Source organism: Aulonocara sp. 'chitande type north' Nkhata Bay, linkage group LG23 (assembly GCF_057382095.1).
Source record: "Aulonocara sp. 'chitande type north' Nkhata Bay isolate Kocher_YH1m ecotype deep benthic linkage group LG23, A_spYH_male_GT1.1, whole genome shotgun sequence".
Taxonomy (NCBI): domain Eukaryota; kingdom Metazoa; phylum Chordata; class Actinopteri; order Cichliformes; family Cichlidae; genus Aulonocara; species Aulonocara sp. 'chitande type north' Nkhata Bay.
Window position 1 is genome coordinate 20,986,176 of NC_141365.1, and position 20,639 is coordinate 21,006,814.

Consider the following 20,639-nt stretch of genomic DNA (forward strand, 5'->3'; position numbering starts at 1 on the left):
ACGAAAACGCTCACACGCCCATGTAGATGCCAGTGCCTCTTTTTCCACTTGTGCGTATCGTTGTTCTGTAGGAGAAAGGGACCTCGATGCATACGCCACTGGTCGCCATCCTTCTTCCCACAGCTGCAAAAGAACACCTCCGAGACCATAGGATGAAGCATCTGCTGATACTTTAATGTCTCTGTTGGGGTCATACATTGCGAGCACTGGGGGTGAGGTCAGGGCATCTCGTAATGTTTTGAAAGCTCTCACTTGGTCAGTTCCCCAATACCATGCGTTCTTTTTGGAAAGAAGATCTCGCAGGGCTTTGTCTTTTTCAGCTAAATGGGGGATGAACTTGCCCACTTGATTCACCATGCCCAGAAAACTGCGCAACTCTGACACATTAGTTGGCTCTGTCATTTCTGTAATTGCCTCCGTTTTCTTCGGGTCAGGACTGATTCCTGTATCCGCTATGATGTGACCCAAGAAAGCAACCTTGCTCTGGGAGAGCTCGCATTTTTCAACATTCAGCGTTATGCCTGCTTTTTCCAGTCTTTGCAGTGTAGCATGGAGACGGGAATCGTGCTCCTGATGGTTACGTCCCCACACCAACACATCGTCAATGTGACACACCACTCCTTCGAGACCCTCGATGACCTCCGCCATCATGCGCTGAAAGTGTTCGGGCGCTGAGTTGATCCCAAACGGTAGGCGGTTAAAGTGGAACCGCCCAAAGGGTGTGATGAAGGTGGTGAGTTTGGCAGACTCATCGGACAGGGGAATCTGCCAGAAGCCCATGTTGGCATCCAGTTTGCTAAACACTTTGGCTCCTGCGAGCATTCCGAGACTTTGTTCAACCGATGGCAGCACATATTTTTCCCTGCACACATACTCATTTAGTCCGGTAAAGTCTACGCAAAGTCTTAGCCTAGGGCTGTTTTTCTTTGGAACAACAACCATGCCGGCACACCAATCCGTTGGTTCCTCAACTCGGGTAATGACACCAAGCTCTTCCATTCGTTGGAGTTCCTCTTTTACCCTTCCCATCAGAGGCAGAGGAAGCCTTCGCGGAGTTTTGAGTGAGTACGGCACAGCATTCGGTTTGAGTTTAATGTGATAGGCCCGCTGCACTTTCCCTAGACCATTGCAAAGTTTAGGGTAAGTAGTCTTCAGAGTGTCCATTGAAACCGCGTCAACTCGCACCAGCAGGCCAAGAGCTGTAATGGCGGGCAGGCCTAGCAGTGGAGTGCTCAGGTTTCTTACAACATAGACCTTCTCTGTTGTCTGTTTCGCTCCGTAGTTGAGCTGTAGCTTTGTAAAACCTGCAACGTCCAGTGGTGTTTTTCCAGGGCCTAACAAAGGTTTTTCTGGCTGCTGGAGAACTGGTCTGTGTTCGTTAGCAAAAATCTTTGATAAGTCCGAGTCAGCTATTACAGTCACATCTGCTCCAGTATCCAGTTTGAAAGTGATTTTTGCATCTTTCACTTGTATGTTGGCTGTCCACGCCTGGCCGTCACTGGAAACTGAGCCTAGGAAGAAACCTTGCTCCTCTTCCTCCTCAATACTTTGCACTGTCTTGCTTTGTCTGCAGACTCGCTGGTAGTGACCTTTTTTTCCACATAAATGACATTTTGCATCATTTGCTGGGCACTCAGGTTTCGGATGTGGAGAGCCTCCGCACTTGTAGCATTTGTTACTTTGTCTCTTGCTATATTGCTGTTGTGTTTTGACAGTTTTATTTTTGAACATGTTGAACTTTGTTTTGTCGTGCTTTTGTATCACTCTGTCAACTGTTTTCGCATTTACATGCATTACATTTGTTTCACTTCTCAAAGCTGACTGTTGCTTTTTGATTTCTTCTGACTGCCTGGCCATATTTATAGCTTTATCCAAGTCCAAGTCTTTTTCCATCTGCATGCGCTCAGACAGCCTCGTGTCGGCCAAGCCCACTACTATTCTGTCTCTTATCAGCTCATCGTGGAGCGGTCCGTAGTTACAGTGCTCTGCTAATGCATGCAAGGCAGTCACGAATGCATCAACAGTCTCATTCGGCTCTTGTTTGCGCATATTAAAACGTGCGCGCTCATAAACAACATTTTTCCTGACAATGAAAAAGTTGTGGAAGCTATCTCTCACTTTAGCATAGTCCCGTTGGTCTACATCACTTAACTTTAGTCCTCTCAGGACGTCATCCGCTTCGTCTCCCATACAATATATGAGAGTGTTCACTTGATTTTCCTCCGAGCTCGCAGACAGATTACTTGCCTGACGGAATCTCTCGAAGCGACGGACCCATCTTGTCCATTCATTCGCAAAAAAAGCAGTGCGCTCATGTGACGAAACCGGGATATAAAGGGTTAAAATCCGCGAAATGTAATTAAAACTTGACATGAATATTTCAAGGAGAAGTAGGTCTAAAAGATTGGCTAATTTAAAGTGGAATAAAATATTAATATATAAATTTTTTATAGCACTTTTTGGGCGTGGTTGATAGTGTGCATTTTATGAAATGCGCTCCTGGAAAAAAAATAAAAGGCGATCGAAATGACTCTTGGTGCCAATCTTTAGTCCATCTAAAGGCCTAATTATAATAACAATTGAATATTACCTCAAATGTTTTTTTGGAAAATATTCAAGTTTTTTGTTTTTTGGGGCAAAAAAAGCAGTGCGCTCATGTGACGAAACCGGGATATAAAGGGTTAAAATCCGCGAAATGTAATTAAAACTTGACATGAATATTTCAAGGAGAAGTAGGTCTAAAAGATTGGCTAATTTAAAGTGGAAAAAAATATTAATATATAAATTTTTTATAGCGCTTTTTTGGGCGTGGTCGATTTGTGGCTCTAAGACCGATAGTGTATGCATTTTTCTAAGACCCTCCAGGGTTAATTATGCTCCAGAAAGAACCGTGAGGTCCAGGTCAAAACTACCCTTTAACTATTCCACGCGCTAAACTGAAATCTCATGGTGACAGAGCCTTCTCTGTGGCAGGTCCCAGACTCTGGAATAGTCTTCCTCTTAATATTAGATCATACAAATGCTCAAACACTTTAAACCTTTACTAAAGACACATTTTTATAGTCTAGCATTTAAAACACATTGACCTAAACATTTTGGTTTTTGTGGTTGTTGTTTTAGTTGTTTTTATTGACTATTTTATTTATTAATTAATTTTTCTATATTTTACTGCATTGTTGTTGTGCATTTTATTTATTTTAGTGGCATTTTACATTGTTAAGCACTTGCATCATGGACTTTGGAAATGTGCTGTATAAATAAACTTGACTTTGCTGTATGTGTGAGCACACCAAGACAAATTTCCATTAACTATATTGTTGAAATGGCCCAACAACTTTATCCCTTTTTTTCCACCACCAGGTTGCACTTCACAGAAAGCCTGATAAATTCTGGTGAACCAAAAACATGCAGTAGTGAATTATTATTTTGAGATAATTGACCAGTATTTTGAGACAATAATCTTAAAATGAGATTTGAGATACTAATCAGAACTATTGGGTAAATCTCAAAATTTTGAGATGACAATTGACCAAACAATTTCAGATAATTCACTCAAAATATTGAGATGATGACCAAAAGGTTTTCATAACCCAGAATTATGAGCTATTTACCCAATATTTTCAAATAATAACCAAACATTCTGAGATACCATAAATTTGGGGTAAACTATCTCAAAAATTTGAAATGTTCACCCAAGATCTTGAGAAAACCCTAAATTTTAGACATGTGGGATAAATGATCTATAAATTTGATATCATTTACCCAAAATACTGAGATATTAACCCCATGTTTTGAGGTAACCCAGGCCTTTTAGATAAATGGCAATTTTTTAGAACATTTACCAAGCATTTTAGATAATCTAAACAAACAAAAAAAAGAGATAATGACCCAATATTTTGAGATAACCCACAATCCTGACATACTAACCCTAAATTTGAAGTAAACTATCTGAAATCTGGAATAGTGAACACAAATTTTGAGATAACCCTAAATCTTTAGATAATGACCCCAAATTTTGACAGTGTTGAGACAATTACCTAAAATTTTGAGACAATAACCCTACATTTTGAATGTAACGTTTTGATATTTATGGGTTTTGTTTGAGGCCCAGAAGAAGTAAAAACAGAAACCAACATTATCCAAACATCATCTTAGGCCAGGTGATTTCACGGAGCTATTCAGTGACTTTTGGATGGGCATTATGTGCTCATTGCATGGCTGATTCACCTGAATGGTATTTTACCTAATTGAGACAAACAAATTAAGGGGAGTGTTCCTATCCAAACCTGTCATACTGTTATAGTAAAATATAATAATATAATATTAAATAATATAATAGTAAAATATAATAAAATTGGTCCATCTTAAAAACATTAAAATAATTTTTTTTGGTCACTTTTCTAACCTTCTATAAGGCTACTCTTCTTAATATTTGTTCCTTAATTAGTTTTTCTTCTTTATATATTATTTTCTTTATGTATAAATAACTGATGAATCAACATAAATGGTAAATGGCCTGTATTTGTATAGCGCTTTACTAGTCCCTAAGGACCCCAAAGCGCTTTACACATTCAGTCATCCACACATTCACACACTGGTGATGGCAAGCTACATTGTAGCCACAGCCGCCCTGGGGCGCACTGACAGAGGCGAGGCTGCCGGACACTGGCGCCACCGGGCCCTCTGACCACCACCAGTAGGCAATGGGTGAAGTGTCTTGCCCAAGGACACAACGACTGAGACTGTCCGAGCCGGGGCTCGAACCAGCAACCTTCCGATTACAAGACAAACTGCCAACTCTTGAGCCACAATCGCTCCATAACACTAAGCAGCAGATGGTTTCTGGCGGGTGAAGGGGCGTTCACTGACTCCTCTGTGCTGGAAACTATCTGGCAGCTGAGTTTAGTCATTTCAGCTCCGAGGTCGGAGGGATTATGGAAGATTACAGGTGAATGGAGGTGTGATTGGCTGCAGATGTCCTGTTAGTCTTTCCATGAATTTAATGATCGACAAGATTCACCTGCTGATCTGATACAACCCAGAATAACCCGGCGATGACGACTTCCTGTTAATCAGCATTTTTACAGATCAAAAAAAAAAAAAAAGATTAAGACAGTATTTGATGCTTTTCTTTGTCACACAGGGCATTAATGGGAACCTTTCTGGAGTTTAGAGCAAGCAAAAAATCTGAAGAAAAAGATTATCAGCACTGGTTAATTTTTAATATGTTAGGATTTTGGAGAGATGTTGCTTATATCTTTAATTTGTACCAATTTGCTGTGGATGACCTAGATTTATTAGTTATTTTTTTTATTTATTAATACATCTAGAGCCATCTGTAAGATCCCCAGTCTTTGCTGTATCTTATAGGTTATGACTAATATAATGTCAAACCCTAAACCTGAAGGTCGGGCTGCTCAATTTAGGCAAAACTTAGCAAAAACAAACATAATTGTAACTATTCATTCACTTAACTGTCATATATTTGTTGAACTTTAAAAATACATGTCTTTTTACTGGAGCTTCCTTGCTCTTTAAATAAAACTGGGTCATTCAATGCCAGCTCATTAAATTCCTCCCACATGACCATCACAGATTTGCCTGGAAACACATTTCAGGGCAAAGATGCACTTATTTATTTATTAGAAATTTCCATTGTCTAAAGAAGTCCATCTGGATTTGGTGTATGGTGTCATACATGGGGAATATCACAATGAAGTTGGACATTTGTTTTGATATCTGTGAAACTACCTGCATTATTTCAAAGATATTATGTTCCTTAACACATGAAGGTTTGAGAACAGGAGGATACACAAATCCTTACGGGGCATCTGGCATAAATATGCCAAATCAAACATGTGGCGCTACCTGCTGTGGTGAGCCCTGAGAATATGTGCCTCGTACATGAGAAGCTCTGGTTTCTACAGGCAAATCTGCTGCCAGATATCTAAATACTTTACCTAGAGCTCCACTTCTGGGAGTCCACATTCATAGAAACATGCTCCCAGATATTCCGCCTAAAACATTTATTAAGGGGTTTTCTGCTGAGGTTTCTCATGTGATGTCGTGCCCACAAGGCATGAGGCAAAGGGCCGCCATTTCCAGTTCGTTACATTTTTTGTTTCACTACAGCTCAGAGGGCAGCTGGATGGAGTTTGTGGACAAATCCATCACTTCAAAGCAAAATATGACCTCTGCAAGACGCCAACAACTAAACCAAGCATAAGGAGGTATTTGTCACCTGGTTGGGGAATAGACATTTGTTCCTAGTGCCAGGTGGTCACTAACATGACTGTGTAACAGAGGCTTTAGCTATCATTTCCCCTTTGAATGCAATCAACCATCAGCAAACAGTTGGTAAATACTTAATAACAATAATATGAATTCCTTCATGACAAGTGGTTTCAGACTGGTTTCTGGGCCTGTAACTGGGGCCTTATTTACTTGATCATTCAGTTACCATGATTGTCACACATCACAAATGATAACTTGGGAGTTCGCCTTGTAATCGGAAGGTTGCCGGTTCGAGCCCTGGCTTGGACAGTCTCGGTCATTGTGTCCTTGGGCAAGACACTTTACCCGTTGCCCACTGGTGGTGGTCAGTGGGCCAGTGTCCGGCAGCCTCGCCTCTGTCAGTGCGCCCCAGGGTGGCTGTGGCTACAATGTAGCTTGCCATCACCAGTGTATGAATGTGTGTGTGAATGGGTGGATGACTGGTTGTGTAAAGCGTTTTGGGGTCCTTGGGGACTAGTAAAAGCGCTATACAAATACAGACCATTTACCATAACTTAATGTCATGTGGTTAGTGGTCACATGTCTGCAAAACCACAACATAATGAAATGCAAAATGATCCCTTAAAAAAGCATCTGAAACCACCTCTACCTCTGAAACTTAGCAGATTCAGTTTTTAATTACCATTAAAACTGCTGGGTTAGTGTTGGACAAAGATCATTGTTGGGGTTAAACTACAACAGTTGCCACTTTTCTAAAAACTAAACCAAAAATACACACCAAAATCTTTTAATGGTCAAACTGGACAGAAATAGAAAAACCAATAAACATCAGTATATGTACACCCAGCATTCTTCACACACACAGACTCCAGAACGCCTTCACATGTCATCGACCATCAAGCACAGTGTTCAATTCATTAACAAAGCTTTGAGACGACAAACAAAACATTCGCTTCTTTAAGTTCAGTTCAAAAATCAGCCAATAACCATTCATTACACCTTCTCTTTTATTCAGCTGAAACCAGACAAAAACAATGAGTTTCTGCCAAACTCCTTAAAATTTTAAAAATAAGGTGCTTTAGTCCTTTAATAAATGGACAAACTGTGGCATCTTTAAAATATCAGAACTTCCACATTTAAGTTAAACCAAAGAACTGAGAATTTGTGGTCTGGTTACAATCGATTGTCAGGAGATGTTAACAGGTTATGAACGATCATGCACCATGAGAACTGGGTTCTTATTACGATTGGGAAATTTAAGGATTCATATTTTCTCCTTTTTGTGCGTCTAAAGCTGTACAGAAATGTCAAGCCAGCTTCTTTTGTGCTCTCGTGTGTTTGCATAGTTTGGAATTTGCAGCATGAAATGAAGGATGTCAGGAGATTTTTTTTTTGTTTCTTTTAAACGGACAGACGTCAACCCTGAAAATAGAATGCAAGCAGCCCACCACCTCGACGAAGTCTTCAAGGGAAAAAAAAAAAAAAAAAAAAGGGAAGTCCATGAAGAACATGTTTTAGCTCTTTAACTACAAACTGCTGTAGGGAGGTCAGAGCAGAGACACTCTAATCTGCCGAATCTTAACAAGATGTCATATCCAGAAGACAAACAGTGGATTCAGGTGTTTAAAGTATGCCAAAGAAAGAGTTATTGGAATCAGAGACAGATTTTTGGATCAGTGGCATTCCACAGGGATTATACCAGGATCCTATTTCATTTAAAATGGTTTAGTTTAGGGTTTGTTTGTTTTTTTAAGGTTATGTTTGTTTACAGTAGTTTAGAAGTGCAACAGATTTCTTCTGATGAAACCACCCAAATATTCAAAATTAATCAATTTTAGATCCTTTGTCCTTCTCCTGCATACCCATCATCTATCTCTTAAACGTATTAATTTGAGGTGATTTGATTTCTCTACAAATTCATTACTGTACTGACTTACTGTTTAGTAGCACAGATCCAGACTTAATTCAGAATTTTAAAGCTTGAATCAGCTTTGTGCTTAGTGACATATACTGATGTCCCTGCCAAGTCTCTTCAAAAAGACCAAAGCATAAATCGGCTATAATGAATGAAGTCAGCATCAGTGCATGTGCCAAAATGAGATCCAAAAAGCTGCCGGTGAATACAAAAACGTGGCATTTAAGATGATTTAACGACCCTTACAAGGAATAACTGTTATTAAAATTGTAGTTCTCATTATTTGACAAAAAATGCCCAAATTGTTCCAGTCACACAATCAATCTGCAGATATTTTTATTCACCGTTTTTGGGACTGGCTAGTTAATTTAACACAATGATATCCACCACTGTGGGCTGTGAAAAAGCTTTTAAGTGAATTCTGGCGTCTGCACATGCTCCTTCCTTCGCTTGTAGTTACTGAGCTAAAACCCATAGAGCGCCAACCGTCAGGACATTCAGCGCTCAGTTTCTGCAGCCGATCTCCTCCTTGTAGCGATTCGTCAGTGTGTTAGCTTTATGCGTCAGTTTCGACAGAACCGCGTGGAGTCCATTCAGGTGGAAGTGAAACTGCTTCTCCAGGTCATCCTCCTCTGCCACCACCATGCTGGCCACACCCGCCTTCTCCTTCCGCAACTCCTCGCCTTGCACGACGCCCCACTCGATGTCATTGCGGATGGATTTAAGCAGGATGTATGAGCTGTACATGTCAGTATCAGGCTGGAAGTAGGCGCTGTCGTGAGTGGGGCTGGTGCTACCTGTGCCACCACCGTCATCCCCACCATCCCCGTTCTCTGTCGGCTTCAGGTCATCCCTGTCGTCCAGCGGGACGTCCCGCAGCAGGCTGGGCAACATCACTGTCTGGTCCATGTTGTTGACAGCGCCAATGAAGCGGTTCATGGCGTTGAAGAGCGAGTTCTTCTGGTTGTAGTCAGGTATCTGCATGACGGCGGCTGGTGAGGGCCCGTGTTGGCCAGCGGTCGCAGCGCCAAACTTAGCCCGCTAATGCTCCTTAAAGGATTACTGAGAGACTGCGGAGGCACTCACTGCTCCAAAATGGGCCAGCTCCTGAGCTGAGGGCCCCGTGTTTCTGCTGCAGGACTCCAGCTGACCCCAGAGGCATAAACCTGATATAAAAACACAAAAGGAAGAGGAGGAAGGATAAAGCAGCTTCAAATGGAGACCCAGCATATCCAGGACATCTCCTGGACATGCTGGACACCCATGACATCTGCAGGGTCATTTGAGGCCTTCATGATTTAACTACAAAGCTCAGGGATGGGGGAACTAGCCAGCTTTAACAGTATATCCTGCATCCATTATCGGACATCGGATTCCCCCCGCCTCACCGCCGTTACTCACTTCATATTCAGCCACCTCTGTTGCTGCTGAAGATCGGTTTGCATTATTTAAATCTCTCTGTGCTGCACAGCCACAGCCTCGCATGCAAATAAACGTGAGGTGCTGGCAACGTTTTTTTTAAAAACAGCGTGAACACCTGCGGTGGCAGCCCGGGCAGAGGAGGAGGGGGGTCTGCAGGAGAAAACACGGAAATGAAGGGGAATCACGGCACCGGCCTCTACCTGCTTCATTCTAAAGCTAAACCAGGGGACCTTTGAACAGGCGGGCCCAATAAACCATCCTTCCAGTCTATGTAACTGTGAATTAGCGACGCTTACACCGCTTGAATCTTCATTTTAACCGGAACAAATGACCGTCGGGCTGCTCTTATTAGCCTCGCCACCCCAGCCAGCGGGTGATTCCGGGTACCGTTAGCTCGCTAAGTCTACTTTTAAAACGGGTAAACACCGGCGGCAGTGCGCCTACGTCAGCTTACCGTATGTCGGCTGTGGTTCCTGGGTACCAAGTCGCTGCTTCTGCCCGTTAAAGCTGTCCGGAAAAGGGATCTTGCAGAAGGTCGGGCCGGTGGTGGTTGTTAGGGAGGCAGGAGAGTCGGGGCGGAGCAAAACATGGGATCACGATCACAGCCAATCACAGAGGGTGTGACGTCACGGAGAACGTCGGATAGTGTTGCATTGTTTATAAACTGACTTGAATAAAAATAAAGCTTTGGAAATAATATATTTATTTACATTTAAGGTTTACAACGAAAACAGTAGTTACATTAAAATTTAAATATATTATTAAGACTTTGTTTTATTTTATATTGTTTGTCACGTTTTGACTGATGCAACCTTGTCCCCCCTCTTTGGGGAGAAATAAATGTTACTTTTGTATGAACAAACAAATAAACATCAATATCCTCCTGAGAACCCAGGAAAAAAGAATCTTCCCATGAAACGTTTTTTGTGATTTCCTTCCTATTTGGAGGTAACAGAGACCACCCAAACACATCAGATATCAACGGAAAGCCCAAGATGTCCTTTATTTAGTACATCAGGACTTAGTAAGGTAGCTCAAATAAATCAAAAGATATAGATCAAATAATATATATAATGATAATGATTATAAATCAGACTAGATTATATTTCAAAGGAGTCAAGGATGATGTTACTAAATGTTCATTACAAATTTAATTTAAAATATTACAACTTTTAAAACTCACTAGAAGTTTCTGATTCCATATAAGGAAGGTTTTCACAATCTCATGCTGTTGTTTTTATGTCCACAAATGACTATTTTAAAGATTATTTCACATGTTCTAACGTGTTTGCATGGATCCACTCAGGGAATTCTGGTTCCCCACAGTCAGTTCTAAAACATGCATGCTAGCTTAACTGGTGATCCTAAATTGTGTGTTATGTGTGATTATGGTGGTCTGTCTCTAATGGATGGATGTGTAAAACATTGCCCCCGTCTGGCTCCACATTATATTACGACTGAATTCTTCCCCAGCCATAAAGTATTTATTTTCACTGTGTATTTTAGTTTATTACCAGGATGCTCTTTTTTTAAATAATGCCAAACAGCAGTAGGTATACTTGTCAGCTTCTTATTAACACAAATATCTTATCAGCCAATCACATGGCACTAATGCATTTAGGCATGTATAAAATAATCAAGACAACCTGCTGAAGTTCAAAGTGAGCATGAGAAGGGAAAAGAAAGTTGATTTAAGCGACTCTGAACATATGATTGCTCTCTAAGACAAAATAGCTCAAGAAGATGGCAGCTTTAGTATTCAGATGGTGGGTTTACAATTTGATGAATGACATGCAAGAAAGGGTCTCTCCAGCTTTGTATCAGTGGTTTAGTTTTTTTCTGGTGTAAAGGTGTGATGGATATTTTCTTGCTGAGCATTGTTTAAAAGCCACAGTCTACCTATGTATTGTTAACTATCCTAATAATTCTTCCATTAGGAAAACGCACCATGTCACGAAACTATATCTCAAAGTGATTTCTTGAACCTGACAGTGAGTTCTCTGTACTCCACTGGCCTCCACAGACACCAGATCCTCAATCTAATGGAGCACCTTTGGGGATGTGGGTAAACAGGAGATTCTTGTGGATGGATTCACATGGATGTGGAGCTGACAAAGCTGCAGCAACTGTGTGATGCTATTATGTCAAGGTAAAGTTACATGTAAGGTTTTCTTATGTTGGATTTATCGACACAACACGCAGCCTCCTTTATTTTGTTGAAAACATTGCATGTCTCAAATAGTTATCAGTGAGTTTGTCATTCAGAAAACAGAAATATAAAATCTGTCACATCACAGTACACAGAATATGAAACATGAACAACACGTCTTTCAAACACAGCACACTGCCACAGAATCAAATTTCAACTTTAACCTAAAAATGTGAAAGCCTTTCAAGTGTTCTGGTGCCCCTAAGAGGGCTTTCTGAATATGATTGTTACTGACAACAGGTTTTTTCAGGACCTGAGCCTGACACACATACAAAGAAAGATCCTAACAACACAAAGAGAGAGAACACAAAGGGGTCAATTTTCAGTATTTCACAGCAAGACACAAAATAAATACAAGAGGAATGCTAACAGTGTTTGTATGTGTGTGTTTTTCCTAAGGTTTCCATGGTGATGTACATCTTATTCACTTTCCTGCAAAAGAAAACACAGACAAAGGAGATGGAGGTAAACAACAGCACATGCTTGTTTTACATTCACTTAAAGAGTTGAGAATGTGGTCAGGTAAACTTTAGATTAAAGTTGGGTGTGTTCAGCTTTAGTGTAAGTTAGGTGTAGGTCTATATTGGGGGTACATCAAATATAGTTATGAGGTTGGAGTTAGGTTGGGAGTAAGTTTAATGTTGAGTCTTGGGGTAGGCTAGGTGTAGCTTTAGGTTTTAGCTTGGTTTGAGATAATAATAATAATAATAATAATAATAATAATAATGTCATAATGTGTATGTGCTAGTCCCCATGGGGAATTTACTCCTCTGCATTTAACTCATTCACCCAGTGAAGCAGTGGGCAGCCACCAATGCAGCACCCGGGGAGCAGTGTGTAGGGACGGTACCTCAGGGTAGCCGTTCAGTGGAGTCAAACCCCCGACCTTCCGATCATGGGGCAACCACTCTACCTACTGAGCTATCCCTGGCCCCAGCTATCCCCGCAGGTAAGGTGTAGTTTAGGTTAGGAGTAGGTTTAAGGTATAGTCTTGGGGTAGATGGTAGATTGAGGTAGGTCAGGATAGATGTAGGATTGTGAAAGGTTATATAGGTTGGGTAAAGGTTAATGTTTTGTATAGGTGAAGGTCTCAGTTTGTATTAGTTAGGCTTGATTTAGGTCAAGATCTAGACTTGCATTGGTTGTGTATCTCTAGGTTTGGGGTAGTTTTAAGTGTAGATTTGGGCTAGGTTCTCTGTGTTTGATGTAAGTTAGGTTTAGTTCAAGGTCTACATGTAGGTTTGAAGTAAGGTAGATATGAGTTAGAAGTAGGTTAAGATCTAGATTTGCGACTTATATAGCCTTTTTCTACTGGTAAGTACTTTCTTACCAAAGCTGTGTTTTATGCTTTATGCACACATTCCTATTATATTTTTTCCTATGCATAAACACTCTAGTTTAGGATACTTTTGTTGTTAGATCTCACTTTCAGGTGGGTTAAGTGTAGCTTTGGTTAGTTACGCTACACCTTGGTTGGTTAGTTAGTGTCCATCAGAAAGTGATAGGTTAGTGCCGGGGACGTGTGGATTACCTGTTAGATCATCTCGTACTGGTTGCTGTTGATGAAGTGAGACAAGCAGCAGGCCAGAGTTACACCGACCAGCTAAAAAACACAGAGAGATGGATTTTATTTCTGCTTCAGTGTCACTGTCTCCTATTGTCTCCTATAGATTCCAAAGGCCATGTTTAGTACCTGAGAGAAGGCAATACCAAAGGTAACTCCAGCAATGATTCCCATGTTGCTCTCTATGAAGGACACAACCAGCTCATAGCAACCCTGCGGAGACAGGGTAAAGTGATTTGCAGTAAATACAGACTGATGGATCACCATCATGTGACCACTTAGCATAATTGTGGTTGTTAGACTTAATAATTATAATAATCTTAATAATCTCCACAAAAAAGCAAATGCAAATGAAAACTTTTGGGAACTGAATTTTCTTCATGTATTATTTGTGCCTTCCTGACCTCTTTGTAGACCTTCTGTGCTGCCAGAGTGGTGTTCTTCAGGTCTGCTTCATTGCAGTCAGAGACATGAACACAACAGCTGGTAGGAATCCCACTGATGGGAAAATACACACTGCTGAACCAGCTGGTGTAATTATAAACTCCACAGCAGTGTAACTGAAGAAACAGAGACAACCAAATCACCACTTTTCAACATCTCATCATGTTTGTTTCTGAATGTGTGAAAGACGTCATCAGTGTAAAATCTGCATAAAAGAACGCTGGACATATCAGCAAGTTTCTCTGCCTATGAAGTCTCTGACATTGTTCCTTTTGCTTCTTTTTGTTTGTTTTTTTTTAATTAGGAAATTAATTATCTCTATTGTATGTTATTGTCCTCATGCAGACTGCATATTTAGTTATCACACCAACCCTTAAAATCTTTATTCTTTACGGAGCCCCGCAGGGGACATGGGAGAAAAAAAAATTAAGACGGACTTTTGCGAGATCTCGCAAAACAAACTCGGGATCTCGCAAAACTTTTAGCCGCATTCTTCGGACGCCGGCTCGAAGCCGACCGGGAGGTCGAGACACGATGTGCCGGGAAAGCAGTGTTCCTCCCGGCTGTAGTAGGTCTCGACCTCCCGTTAGCTTCGAGCTAACGGGAAGAATGCGGCTAAAACTTTTGCGAGATCCCAAGATAGTTTTGCGAGATCTCGCAAAAGTCCGTCTTAATTTTTTTTCCTCCCATGTCCCCTGCGGGGCTCAGAAGTTCTTTAATGACATGAGACATGTTTAATAAAATAAAAGTAGTTATATCATTTTTATATGTTTGAATAACTGCATTAATAAAACATGTGCATCAATATTTGAAATATATTTGATTGCTACCACAGGAGTGTGTATATGTGTGTGTGTATGTATATATAACAGTGACACTGACATTTTTGGTACCCCTTATTGCCTTTAGTAAAACAAGGGGAGGACAACTTTGTTGACTGATCCATGAATAGGGACCGACAGGCTTGCAAGAAGTAAAGTGAAATATTTGCTCTCTAAAGAAATAAAATAAAATTAATGCCACAGAGGGTTGTTTAAAAGTTAAAACTATAAGAGACCAACAATATGACCCTGAGGAACACCCAAAAGAAAGAACAAATGTAGGTGTTGGTAATAAGGTAAAATGCTCCATAGACTAGCAGTTTGGACTTTAGCTTGACAAGTAAAAGATCCCTGGTTTGGTCTCAGTAGAGGACACAAAATCCTTTGGGGTTATGTCAGGAAGGGCAACCAGCATAAAACGTGCCACTTCCTCCCATGGTGACCCTTTGTGAATAAGGGACCACCCAAAAGTTGCTTCTTTTATTAAGATACTTGGCAAGTTTAGAGGTAACTTTTTAGTTTCCAATATACTACTTACGAAACATTAATGAGTGGATCATGGAAAACACCTACTCTGCGTTGGACACCATCCACTGCCACACTCCTGTCATCTTGTCCGTCGTATCTCATCACTGCTGCACTGTAGGCAGTGAGGAATGTCCCTTTAATCTAAACATGCAAACACAGACAGATATTGGTCAGAATGAGCAGCTGTGTTTTTTGAAGGTATTCTGAAAACTCTCAAATGTGTTTTGACCTCATGACGAAAGACAAATCCAGAGATCCCAGCAATGAGTTCAGTCATGAAGACCAGAGACAGAAACACTGCGTACTGAGGAGAGATCAAAGGTCATGAGGTTGGACAAGGAGTCACACCATACGGAATGAGCAAGTTAACTGGTCATTAAACCTAAAAACTTGATAGATGTATTAGTTAGCAGAGATTTTTTAATTTTGAAACCTTTAGTCACATAAAAAAAAACCTCATAAAAGGTTTAGTCAGACATTTGTTAACAAATTCCGAGTAAGCTGGAAGACCCACCAGTTTTAACATCCAAGGACGCCCCCTACAGGTGGCAAAACAGCCGAACAGTCCGAACAGGGCAATGGCAGCGCCGGTGCCAGTGAGGACGTAGGGAGCACTGGAAGGGCTGCTAGAGATCAGCAACATGTAGGGACCCAACATGAACTTCCACCATAACCCCACCACCAGCAGGACCACCCCTGTCACCTGAAGGAGTGTTTAAAAAATGAGTGTAAAAGAAAAAGAAAAGAAAAACTTAAAAACTCTACATTGATTGATTGTAATTTGCATTTTAATCTATTTCAGTTCATTGTATTAACTGCTCTATTAAAAAAAAACAAAATAACCCACTAACATTTTGGTAGATGGTTTATTAGTGCGAATTTCTCTCTTTTTAAAATATATATGTTATGTTAGCTAACATCATTTTTATGATGATATGCCTGTTGCTATATTTAGTGGCTATTTTGAAGAACTGGACAAAAGCAGCATTTAAATATACAGTTATACAGTACAATTTCAAATTAGAGACAAATCACTGATGTGCAAGTGTAGAAAAAGAGTAACAAATAATTTTGGTAATGACCTGGGCTGTTTTTATCATTTTACTTGGTTGGGGATTGAATAATTTATTATAATATGAGACAAAAAAAGACGTAGACTTCTTATTTATTTATTTAGTAATTTAGTGAAAAGACTACATAGCCATGATAAAAAATAAAAATCAACAAAAACTTTAGTGTTCACAAACAGCTGATGAAGACATGAACCTCATATGACCACAGATCCCTTATAAACTCATCATTCATTCATAAGGAAGCATAAAGGCGTTTTAGTTTTATACAGTTGGTACGTAAAGCAAGTTACAATGTTTTCTGTCCAGTCAAAAGAAATCATTCTTATTGCAAAAGTTTAATCTGCAAAAGAAGTTAAAGCTGTGCAGCAGACGTGTTGAACCGCACACAGAAGCTGGGACTGTAATTAAGCACCACATGTCTCTGCAGACTCTGACAGTGAAGTGACAAAGTGACAAACAGATGGGAAAAGAAGCTGGACCAGCATCCCCATGACAAACTGGATGCTACATACAGCTGAAACCAGCTGAAAGAATTTAGCTCAGCAGCTGCAGACACAGTCAGAGCACACAGAAGAAGAGCAAAAGTAACTCTGACAAACTCATAATGTCTGCAGTGGTGTTTTCACTCCAGTTTAATTCACTCGTTGTGCTCCGGGGTAGCTCATCGGATGTCTTCAATAATAATTGCATCCATTTTACGGTTCGGCACTTAGTTGTGACAGTTAAATTTAGCAGCAAAGAGGTTTCAGAGTGCACTAATGTCAGGGAATGTCCTCAAAAACATTCCCAAAAAACACCACTGTGGAAATGTGTGCTCCACCCAGTCAGAGTGGATTGGATGAATGGTTGTCAGTAGATGTAGTACAAGATGGACACTGAGATTACTAGAGTAGGTGGTAGGTTTGTGTTTATAGACCAGGTTTCTATAATGATACAAATATATTTAAATATATTTGTGTTTAAAAGAAAAAGATTGTGGGGCATAATGGGAGGAGGGTAGGCGTCCATAGGTCACATCATTCCCAACACCAATCTCAGCCTTTATTTTGAAGTCAACTGTCCACAGACATCATAAAAATCAATAAAAAATAATTACCAAAGCACTTAAAAGCACCCGGGCCACCATCACCAACTCTCAATACCAGCCTCCTTGTCAAAACTGGTAATTATAAAAATAAATAAATAAAAACAAAAAACATATGAAATGTGATTCAAATCTGCAGTTCTTCTTCTTCTTCTTCTTGCAGTTTGGTTCTTAATTTTTCTCTATGCTACATGAGTCCGTGGATCTGATTTCAGCCTTTCAAACTAAAAATATAACAATATTTGAGCACAGTGTACAAACAAAATCACCTGACATATTTATTAAAAGGTTTGTTTAAAAGGTTCTAACAAGGTGAAATTCCCTTGTTTTGAAAATCACTGTAAATTCTCTTGAGGACCTCTCATGCAAATATCAGTTTCATGATTTATAACTAATTTTTCTGATGAGCCAGCTCTCTATCTGGATACTATGTCTTGTTCAGGTGGTTTATGAGGACGCCTGATCAGATTTGGGAGTAAGACCGACACAGGATGAAAGAGGAGAAAAGGCACTGGCTGCTGGCAGGAGATAAATGAAGGAGGCATTTGATTTTGACTCCCGGTCGTGCCGGGCTGCCTGCTGCGCCTGTATGAGCGTTTCAAAAGGAGTCATGCTGGGATGTTGAAACACTCCGCAGATGACAAGAAAGCCGTCTGTCAGCTGGAGTCACGTCAGGTTGGTTTGATTCGGGATAAAAGTGGGAGTTTGTGTTTGTGCAGCAGACAACAGATTGTGTCTGGGAAGATTAAAAAAAAAATCTGATTCACTTCAACAATAAATGGAGCGGGAAATAATGTTCGATATCTTTATCATTTACTTTGTGCCAGCAACAAAGACAATGGCATTTATAGTAAAATGTGACTCACATGATTCTGCACTAGATTATTTTGTTGTAAAATCTGTTATGAAAGACTAACGTTTGAATCTGGAAAAGAAATAGATCAGATAAGGTCAATATTAAATATTAATTTAATGATAATTAAATTAAATTTAATACTCAGCAGGTAAAAGTTTTCTGACAGACTGAACTACAGTCAGCGTCCATCGAGAGAAAACAGTCTCTCCAACACTGAAATCTCATTCAGAGCAAGAGGAAGTTAGTCTGTGCTATTGGTTAGATCTCTAAGACCACACAAAACACAGTCCTCATTAGGACAAATGGGCCACTGCAATAGGAAGGACCTGACAATGATCAGATGCTAAAAATCCAATAGCAACCAAGACTGGAAAAGAAGCTGAACTCAATGAACTCAGTCTAAGCAACAGCTAAAGCTGGGGCAATATCTTGGGCAATACAGCTAACTGGACTGCAATAGAAAGAACAGCAATAAAAATGGCTAGGCAACTACCAGGACAAGGCAACAACCTGGACAAGATCATGATTTGGGCTCCCAAATCTCTAGGCATTAACCACGGCCAAGTGACTTAAACTCTATATGACAACAACACAGACCAGTCAATAACTGGGGCTTACCAGCAATGTTAGGATACAGCCAGAGGTAGGCAACAATCAGTTGTTGCAGCCACAACCATTGTTTTCATGACAAGTAGATTAAGCAGATTTAGGCAATAGAAAACCACAGGACAGACTGCTTAGAAATTAGGGATAGGAAACAAAATGGGGAAAAACAGGACTACTGTAGGCAACAAGTAGGGATACTCTAAACTCTTAACAGAAAGTAGGCCTTGTTAGGATAAATAGGAAGCAACAACAATGACAAGAAAATGTTTATCACCTATAAAACTAACAGCATAAATGAAAAGTCAAAAAACAAATGTAGCCCAATTTGCAGGATTGGGCAAACAATTCAAACAAGGCAACAATCCGTAAAAAACAGCAGTGAAGTAAACAATCAGGAATACAAAACAATGAATCCTCCTCAACAACAGGGTATGGCAACTTTAGGCATTACAAGACGAGAAACCAGACAAGTCAACAATCTGGGTTTTGTAGGCAACAGTTAGCTAAAAAGGAAACAATGTGGACTGGCTAGATAGTAGTGTTAGTCAACTGCTGCAGCAATGATATGGCCAGACTCTTTGAAAAACCTAGGTCATCGGCATCAAGGCGGCCTAGGCAACAAGCAACTAGAAAACATCAACTCAGAGTAATCAACAAACTGAGATAGAAACTACACAGAGGGCTGCAAACAGGACTGTGTAAAAAAAAGACAACAGCTGGGAGAAGATTGTAATGAGGACCAGGTAGCAGCCCAGACTAGACTGTAAATGGGACTGGACTAAAATTAGCACCAGAATTCAGGCCTTGTTAGGACAACTGGGAAGAAACATAACTGAGGACTAGAAAGTAACTAGCATAATCCATTAGGTAACAATCAATGGTACACAGCCACCTGAATGGTTTAAAAAAATCAGTCTAGGGCAATATAGCTGTATGGGTTACAGTGGAAAGCAACTAACAATAAACAACCACGTCTAGGCTGCTAATCAACAGGGCAATGTATTGAGAAAGGAAATAACTGGGACCAGGAAAAAAACAAACAAACAAACTAGTGAACAATAATAAGAAATAGGACTGAGCAACTGATCAGGCCTAGAAAATAAAGGTTGAGTGAAAAGTTGGACAAACTAACAACAACAAATTAAAGATGGTTAGGAAATACAGACTGTTGATTATGAAACAAAGCAGGAGCTGGACTAAGACAACCAGACCTGAGCCTGAAAGAGACAGAAAGAATATTCTGATCAGCTCTACTGACATGACTGCTTCCTGTTATCAGGTGTTGTTTCAGCAGTGCCCTCTCCGGAGGTCCATGTCTTCATTTTCAGGTTGGTGTCAGAGCTCTGGCTTCATCCTACTCATTCCTCAGAATCCAGATAATTACCGATCCTATGACCTTTGACTTTGTCCACTTTAAAAATAGATAAATTGTTGAAGTTTTTATCTACTCACCTGCATGTTTAATTAATGCAGCTTATTCTAAAATTGATCAAATTTACACCTATTCAAACTATTTCAGTCTGAGGATTTCAATGACATTTCAGCAGTTTAAACATGCTTTAAACAAACCCGTTGAGCTCTTGGATCTGATTGTGAGACAGGATTTAGCTGAAGTTAAAATAAGACATGAAGAACAGGTTTTCTTACCCAGAAGATGAAGGAGTAGAGCAGCAGCAGCGTCTTCAGGCAGAAGATCGCCGGTTTGGTTTCCATCCTCCTGGGAGCCATAATCCATCTGAGACTGAGGGACCAAAACCAGAACTCCGCTCGTCTTTCTCTCTTTTATCACCACAGGAAGAGGGAAACCTCTCCCTCACGATGACAACCGCTCAGCCCCCTCTGCTGGTTTTACCAGTAACTGCACAACAGAGCAAGCTCCTCAT

The 20,639-nt window shown here is 40.3% G+C and overlaps 2 protein-coding genes across 2 annotated transcripts; both read right to left on the reverse strand.

Moving 5' to 3' along the window:
* Positions 1-7,005: 7,005 nt before the first annotated feature.
* LOC147301643 (mid1-interacting protein 1-B-like) lies at positions 7,006-10,183 on the reverse strand. The gene is made up of 2 exons (XM_086283250.1): positions 10,026-10,183; positions 7,006-9,315 (listed from the first exon to the last, which is right to left on the reverse strand). The coding sequence occupies exon 2, from the start codon at positions 9,131-9,133 to the stop codon at positions 8,654-8,656; it is 480 nt and encodes a 159-aa protein (XP_086139376.1). The 5' UTR covers positions 9,134-9,315; positions 10,026-10,183; the 3' UTR covers positions 7,006-8,653.
* A 1,655-nt stretch (positions 10,184-11,838) lies between these two features.
* Positions 11,839-20,535, reverse strand: LOC147301644 (tetraspanin-7-like). Its single transcript, XM_086282563.1, has 8 exons — positions 20,404-20,535; positions 15,652-15,840; positions 15,367-15,441; positions 15,183-15,278; positions 13,749-13,904; positions 13,474-13,557; positions 13,312-13,383; positions 11,839-12,212 (listed from the first exon to the last, which is right to left on the reverse strand). Exons 1-7 carry the CDS (start codon positions 20,482-20,484, stop codon positions 13,315-13,317), a joined length of 750 nt encoding a protein of 249 aa, XP_086138689.1. The 5' UTR covers positions 20,485-20,535; the 3' UTR covers positions 11,839-12,212; positions 13,312-13,314.
* Between the last annotated feature and the right edge of the window lie 104 nt (positions 20,536-20,639).